The sequence below is a fragment of the Bos mutus genome, chromosome 12, assembly GCF_027580195.1.
Source record: "Bos mutus isolate GX-2022 chromosome 12, NWIPB_WYAK_1.1, whole genome shotgun sequence".
Classification (NCBI taxonomy): Eukaryota; Metazoa; Chordata; class Mammalia; order Artiodactyla; family Bovidae; genus Bos; species Bos mutus.
Genome location: NC_091628.1, coordinates 84015748 through 84024322, shown reverse-complemented (window position 1 = coordinate 84024322; position 8575 = coordinate 84015748). Strand labels below are relative to the sequence as shown.

General features: G+C 35.5%; 1 protein-coding gene across 4 annotated transcripts in view; it reads right to left on the bottom strand.

Moving 5' to 3' along the window:
• Window positions 1-8575, bottom strand: part of UGGT2 (UDP-glucose glycoprotein glucosyltransferase 2) — a 148627-nt gene that overhangs the window by 123536 nt on the left and 16516 nt on the right. For all 4 annotated transcript variants that reach the window (XR_011466363.1, XR_011466362.1, XM_070380811.1 and 1 more), the window contains exons 4-5: window positions 7819-7931; window positions 3124-3298 (exon numbers count right to left, since the gene is read on the bottom strand). Coding sequence is in view for 2 of the 4 variants with exons in the window: in XM_070380811.1 (XP_070236912.1) it covers window positions 3124-3298; window positions 7819-7931 (288 nt within the window). In the remaining 2 variants the exon portion in view is untranslated. The remainder of the gene's footprint in view (window positions 1-3123; window positions 3299-7818; window positions 7932-8575) is intronic.

Genomic DNA, 8575 nt, shown 5'->3' with positions numbered 1-8575 from the left:
CCTGCTTTTGAATTCAGAATGACTGTGTGTTAGGACATGAGGGTAAATCATTAATACTGAAGTTTTTAATCACTGTGAAATACTGCTATTCAGGGGATATTTATATTCTCTTTAGAGATAGTCTATCAAGGAACTAGAAACTTATTGATGACCACTTCTTTACTTTCTAAAACCTCTGTCATGACACTAATGTTTTAATTACTCTTACAATGAAAAAAGTATCTGATCTTTTTCTGTTATACCATGATAATTTTGCCATCTTTCCCATGAGTTAATTAACAGAGGATCCAATACAAGTGACTTTCAACAAAACTGTACTCTTTGGGGAGAACTACACAACATTTCCTAAACCAGTAAGTGCTTTCATTTGCTAGTTGTCTGTATGGAGGGCAACTAGAGTGTCCCCAAAAGCAAATACTGGAAAGTAGAGGCAAAAGAAACAAAAAAACTCAGTGCCTTGAGCAACCTATTCAGTTCTTTCTTCATGTTTCTTGATGATTAAAATATACCAAATGCCACAGATTAGCACCTATCCTTGCAGTGAGAGGTCACAATTTGCCTAAAACTGAGTTGTCTGAAGTATTTGTGATCAGAATTTGGTACCTTACTTTCTTTCACCTTATATATTAAGGGCAAACATAAAATGTACTTCTAGAAATTACCATAAGAAAAAAAAGTCATTTTTTTTTAAAAAAGTAAGCAACCTGGATGAATACATGTAAACTTTAGAAGATGTCTAAGGTTCTTTCTGGCTTCTAGACTGAATTCTTATCAGTTGTGCTACAATCATTACCATTTGGCATATTTTTCCATGGGTTAGAAAACCTATTTAACCTAGTACTTAGCAAACTCCTGTGAAGATGGACTGATGTTGAAGCTGAAACTCCATACTCTGGCCACCTCATGCAAAGAGTTGACTCATTGGGAAAGACCCTAATGCTGGGAAGGATTGGGGGCAGGAGGAGAAGGAGGAGACGGAGGATTAGATGGCTGGATGGCATCACCGACTTGATGGATATGGGTTTGGGTAGACTCCAGAGTTGGTGATGGACAGGGAGGCCTTGAGTGCTGCGATTCATGGGGTCGCAAAGAGTCGGACACGACTGAGCAACTGAACTGAACTATGAAGATGTTATGCCTTGGGCTTAACTACGATCTGGATGAGGGCAGTTTTCCAATCCTACACATGACAGAGGAAGAGGCAGACACCAAATGGAAAAGAAATCTTAATAGTATACTACTCTTTTAACTCTTCTTTCCTCCCTAAACTTCCCCCCAAGTCTTAAAAATAAGTAAGTATATAACCTGAGTGACTATTCCTGGACTGTTTTATTTTTAAATAAGATGATGTAAGAATTAGCTTCAGATATGCAGAAAGTGTTTAACATTGCTGCCCACACTAAAATTTAATTTGCTAATTTCTCAGGCATATGCTATAATAAAAGATAGCATAAGAAAACTGGGTTGTTTATAATTATAGTAATCTGGAAAAGTTTAAAGTCTTTTAAAGAGTTTTCAATTTCATACAGCTCAATTTAAAAATACATTTTGACTGTCCACTCAAAAGACAATTAGTTGGTGGCTATGCTCTAAATTCACATATCTTGTTATAGTTCATGAAAGAAATGCAATTTCACATAACCAATTTCTATCATCAGTTCTGGAACAGTATTAGCTCCTCAGTAATAAAGATAAATGGTCATTAATTTCATATTTACTTTCTCTATTTGAAAATGCATTAATATAAAAATCTGAATTGTAGTTTAATAACTTTGGATTTGCAAACCAAAAATTCTCAAAAGCTAAATCAACTGTTGAGAGGAATCTTTCTTAATCATCTTATTTCTTCTTTCCCTACAAAAAAGGCATCTGTTCAAAAGGCAGCGTGAATAACTCTGTTTTTATTAGAATTACATGTTGACTAGATTTACAGTATAATTATTTTGGATGCACAATATGTAATTAATTAAATAGGTTATAATTTGATGCTACAAAGTACCCAGATAACTGTTGAGTATGCTTTCACAGAAGTATATTTAATGGTCACATTCTCCAAAGAACAGCCTGGGACACTGATTCTTAATAGATGAAAATGCCACCCAGCAGGAGCATATTAAAATCACTTGGGGACTTCTTTAAAAAAGATAAACATATACTGTAATCTCATATTCTTTTTCTGATATAACTGACATATAACATTGTATTAGTTTACAGTGTACAATAAATATAATGATTTGATATCAAATCAAATCAAACCTTTGAACAACATAGGTTTGAACTGTGTAAAGTGCAATGATCGAATTATACATGGATTTTTTTTCCAATTGTAAACTACACTATTACATAATCCTTGGTTGGTTGAACCTGCAGATTCTGAACCATGGATACAGAGGAATTGTATATTAATACTTAGCATGAATATTTTGGGAAGTGCAAATTAAAACACTCTTTCCATGTTTGGAATATAGAAGTAAAAAAGAAAAGTCCTTCTAAGAGCCATTTTAGTGTATGAGGTGAGAGTTTGGTTGTATGTGTGTGTTGGTGGGGGGTGGAGGTGTTAAATAAAATTTGACATAGCATAGTAATACGTTTTATGAAGTCATTAAAAATAGAATAATGTGGTAGAGTGTGATAGCAGTGAGAGTCGGGAGAGTGGGGGATAATACTACACATTTGATCTGAAACTTGAATAAGTAAGCACCCTTTCAAACAGATTGGTTTGAGAGCATTCCTGTACAATGCTTAGCACAATGAACTAATATATACTATCAATATATCAAGTTAGATTTCCTCATTATGGATACATTTTAATTAAAAATAACTATGTTTATTAGTCCTACCAAATATTATGCATCCTATTGTTGCATGGTTTTGTTTTTTATCCAAGTTGTAAATCTGTTCCAGATATACATATGATAAGGGAAAGAAACATAAACAGGATACTTTCCAGAAAAGACACAGAATCCCAATATATTTTTCCACATAAAATTCACATTTGATAGTTGTGTTATCAGATATAAGTATTCTAGAAGTTATTATGTAAAATCTAGTAGAGAAATTATAAAAAGTAGTTATAAAAAAGTTTTTATAGCCAAAGTAATCTTGAATAAAGCAAGCATGTACCTGAATGTAATGCCGAAGAACATAAAGAATTTCCCCATTTTGAGCTTTTTCAGACAACACTGCGTGAAATTTACGAAATGCTCTTGTACCCATTTCTGCATAGAGAATAATCACTGGTAAATTCTCTTTGTCTGTGGGAAATTTGTGATCTCCTTTAAACAGATACGGTCTGGGCCTAAAATGAAAACAAAACACAAACAAGAACTGAAAGTAAAGAGCATATGAGAAATAAATCATGAAACCAAAAAGTGATGCCTCTAATCTGCCAGTTGGTCATCTTCCAAGCGGCAGACCAGATAGGTAGGCCACTGGCAACAGCCCAGGGTCAGTAAAAATGCAGCAAGTTTCATTAGAGGTCAAGGATTCTTCAGGGATAAGAGAACTGCCTTGAATCCTGCCCATCTGCTTTTGGTTTTACATAGATGCAGCCTGGATGAGGGCTTCCCAGTTGGCATCAGTGGTAAAGAACTAGCCTCCCAATGCAGGAAATATAAGAGATGCAGGTTCAATCCCTGGGTCAGGACAATACATAAGAGAAGCAGGTTCAATACCTGGGTCAGGAAGATGCCCTGGAAGAGGGCGTGGCAACCCACTTCAGTATTCTTGCCTGGAGAATCCCATGGACAGAGGAGCCTGGCGGGCTACAGTCCATGGGGTCGCAGAGTCAGACATGACTGACACAACTTAGCACACACAGAGCCTGGATGGACAGCAGCAGAAACCCTAAGACACCATCAACTTCAAACTGAGCTGAATGTATCAATAACCTGATGCAAGCCTTAAGGGAATAACAGAACTGAGGGCCCCACTGAGTCAGAAATTTTACTTCAGGTAAGGGACTGGGGCATGTGCTTTGTCCCAAAGGAGAACCACTGCCCCTTTACCATGTAACCCTAAGATCACAAAAGGTCAAAGCAACAGTGCTCTTGAATATACTGTTTCCAGTTGACCAGAGACAATTGCTGGGTCCCTTCCACCCTATTAGTCATTGAATCCTAGTTGACTTAGGCCAAAATGTAAACATCAGATAGTAGAGTTACAAGGCTTCCTGAGTCAGGAGTTCAGTTTCAACTAAAGCTTAGCAGTAGTTATCTTTTTAAAAGGGGGTGTACTTGATGGCTGAGTCAGGCAGGTGGTGCTGTTGTACTCAGAAACTGCATTCCTGTGCACTCAGGCAGCCATTCAGTCTGTAACTGAAGTTGTGATTTCCTCTTCTCCTGGGATTCTATGTTGTTTCTGTTGGACCACCTGGGAATGTACTACATGTGGTAGTCTCACGATGAGAGCGTCTCCCTCTAGACTTCATAAGCATTCACATCACTCAAAGCATATACATGTACAATATCAATACCAGTTACAGATTCAGATGTGGGAACCAAAACAGTAAAAATAAAAGTACATTGAATTGGCCTAGTGTGCATGCTAAGTCGCTTCAGTCGTGTCTGACTCTTTGCAACCCCATGGACCATAGCCCACCAAGCTCCTTCGTCCATGGCATTCTCCAGGCAAGAATACTGGAGTGGGTTGTTCTCCTCCAGAGGATCTTTCCCACTCAGGGATCCAACCTACGTCTCTTACATCTCTTGCACTGGCAGGCGGGTTCTGTATCACAGCTCCACCTGGGAAGCCCGGATTGGCCTAGAGATCATTTTAATACCCTTTCCCATTATGCGCATATTCCAAACCACATCAGTTGAGACTGGGTGCCTTTTCCTGAAGTAACAAAGACCTAAAACTCTGTATGAGGAGCTACAATAGCAGGTATCAGAAGACTGCTATCACCTAGCCAGAGGCACAGGGAGTGAAGAACAGCAAGGGGAGAGAGAGGGGAGTCTCCCAAACCCAGGGGGCCCTTGTCCTTCCTCTCCCAGAAAGCCATGTTGTCTGTCAACATTCCACCCTTGTTTCTAAAACTGTCAAGAAATGTAAAAGGGCTATGGCTTGGTTTCAGCTTACTTACAAAGTAATAAGTTGGGCTTCTGTCATGCCTCATGTCTGGCAGAAGACATGAGACTCTTGTGTCAAAGACAAAGAACTTTATTGCTCAGGACATAGCAAGCAGAATGAGCATTACACCTCCCCAAGTTTCACAACAGGGTGTGTGTAACAAAATATGGACCCAAATGGATACTACACAAACACTGGGTGTACAAGGAACACCATACCTGGGAAATCATCCTTTTATAACATGCCCACTCTTCTTTTCAAAAGCAAAATTTTGAAATTTCTTCTCAAAATTAGGAATTATGTAATTCCTCAAGGTTGCTCACTACAAACACAACCATGAAAAATGGTTCAAGTAAAAAGCAGTCCAGCTCTTGCCTTTTTTACTTGTCAGACCCAGCAAGAATATGCAGGAATTCACAAGGTCTATGGCAGGGTGCCTCTCCTAACAGCTTGATGTTAACCTTGTGTTAAATCTTATATTAATTTAGACTTAATATCTAAATATTAAATATTTAAATTTAATTTTAGTTTCCATAAGAAAATTGAAACATCAGACATCAGAAGTCAGAAACCGATAGCAATTATAAACTAAAAGTTATCAAAATTCCCTTTATGAAATGAACTAGGAAAAAAAACACATTAGGGCTGACAATTTTGGAGTCAGTCTATTAATGCTTTAGAGGAATATATAATTCCTATGCTAAATTAACTCTTACAGAATAACATGGTTGCCTAATTCACTATATGAAGTTAGAATAACATTAAAATGGGCATAGTTTAAATAACAGCTAATCTCATTAAAGTAGAAAAATGAGCCTTAATAAAAGCATAAGCAATCAACAAAAATTAACACCACACCATTAACAAAGTTTTCCCTAGCAACACAAAGAAGGTGTAAGTTTAAAATATATTACACAATATGTCCAAAGAGAGACACTTTGAATTCATCTTAATAGGTGAAAAACAGTTCATAAAATAAAACAATTATTTCTTATTCTAAAAACAGAGAAGAGTATAAAACTTCAAAGTTTTAAAAGAAGGAGTGAACAGAAGACATATGATGTTATCCACTGAGATTTGATATAGTAAACATTTAAATTCTTTAAATTAACTAATAGATTTAACAGAATTCTAATTAAAACTCTACCCAGGTTTTTTAGGGAGTCAGTTTGACAGGAGAAAAAGGACTCTAGTGTTAGTTTGAAAGCATCAACGAGCGCAGAGCTAAGAACTTTTGGAGGGGGGAAAAAAGCAGCTATGAAGAGGAAATTGTCCTGTGAGACACTGGAATAAATTATTAAAGCAATAAATACTAACAACATAGCACTGTTACAAGAAACATAACAGTATAAAACAAACAGTTATAAAATAGATCATAGCATAAATATGATGACTATAACAAGTGACTAGCACCTGAAGGGGGGAAAGATCTGACTGGATACTTGCCTTCCTATGAAAATAAATTATATATATATTAAAAGTTTAAGGTAAAATAAAAACTTTAAGAAAGCTACTGGAAAATATTAGTAAAATCTCTTACTTACTCAGGTTTGGAAAAAACTGTCTCAGTATAAAAACATACACACATAAAGGAAAAATCAGGCTACATAAAAGTTTCTGTATATTAAAATTAATATGAAATATAAGAAAATATTTGAAAGATTCCAACAAATAAGTACTAATATGAATTACTAAATATACATTACTAATATATAAATAACTCTTTCAAGATTAGAGAAACAACTTTAATACTGTTTAAAGGATAAACAATCAGGCAGTAAAACACTTACTGGTGGATACTACTCTGTAAAAATCACTACTAACTTAATAATATCCTTCTTACTTCTCATATTAATTTGCATTAAATACTTGGAAGAAGAAAAATGTTTTGAATAATGTGTTTATAAAATGGTAATTCTGTATTTTTGTTATTAATTTTTAATTTCCAAGGTACACATTCAATTTATATTTAAAGAGATACAGTCTAGATAAATGCACAGTTATGTATGTTTACAGGCATACCTCGTTTTATTGGGCTTTTTGCTTCATTTATTGCACTTCACAGACAACTGCATTAATCACTTAAAGTTTGTGGCAACTCTGTTGAACGAGTCTATGGTACTATTCTTCCAACAGCACTTGCTCACTCCCTGTCTGTGTCACATTTTTGTGATTCTCTAATTCTCGCAGTATTTCACACTCTCCTTCAGCAAAAAGATTAAGACTTGCTGAAGGCTCAGATGGTTAGCACTTTTTAGCAATAAAGTGTTTTTAAGACAAAATGTTAATTTGTGTCTTACACAAAAATGTGTAAGACACATTTTTTAGACAAAATGTCATTTGTACACTCAACAGACTATGGTTTAGCATAGACGTAACTTTCATATGCACTGGGATACCAAAAACTTCAAGTGAATTACGGCAGTATTCACTTTATTGAGGTGGAAATGAAGCCACAATATCTTTGAGGTCTGTCTGTATTTGAAAAAAATAACTTATGTATATAAAATATCTCTCTCATGTGTTTTATGGTATTTTGGTATTCTAAAATCAAAAGCTAATCAAGACAAAATATTGAAAGTACTTATATATTTTAGAGAAGGACTTAAGACTCAGATGAATATTTAGAGCACATTCTTTTTAAACACAGTCTTAGAATATTACAATTTTTATTGCAAGAAATTTCTATTTCAACCTTCATCTCTTTTTATAAACTGCTCCTTTTACTACAGGCTATCATTAATTTACCTTGAAGTAGCCTTCTTCAGCAGCTTTTTAATCTCATTAATTTTACAGGTGTATTTCTTATGGATAACCACAAATGCAGCACAGCCTTCTGGTGGGGGCTCATCAGCTGCAATCTAAGATTTCAAAGATGACACTTAGCTACAGTAGCTGGTAATTACAATATCATTTTTAAAACTCATACATTACTTTGATTAAAATAGCTTATCAACTACTATTAAGTTATTGCTCTAATTAAAGTAAAAATACCTATACAGAGGAAGAATCTAACAATTTAACAAAATCAACTTTATAGTATGAAAATATGCTTTGAAATTATTGAAAATGTACCATTAAACTAAAATATTCTTTATAGTTAATTTCAATGGTGATTTGTCCTCATTATTTCTTTATCTCAGTTCAGTTGCTCAATTGCGTCCAACTCTTTGAAACCCCAAGGACTGCAGCACACCAGGCTTCCCTGTCCATCACCAACTCCCAGAGATTACTCAAACTCATGTCCATTGAGTCACTGATGCTATCCAACCATCTTTTCATCTGCGATCCCTTTCTCCTCCGGCCTTCAATCTTTCCCAGCATCAGGGTCTTTTCCAAGAGTCAGTTCTTCACATCAAGTGGCCAAAGTATTGGAGTTTCAGCTTCAGCATCAATCCTTCCAATGAATATTCAGGACTGATTTCCTTTAGGATGAACTGGTTGGATCTCCTTGCAGTCCAAGGGACTCTCAAGAGTCTTCTCCAACTCCACAGTTCAAAAGCAT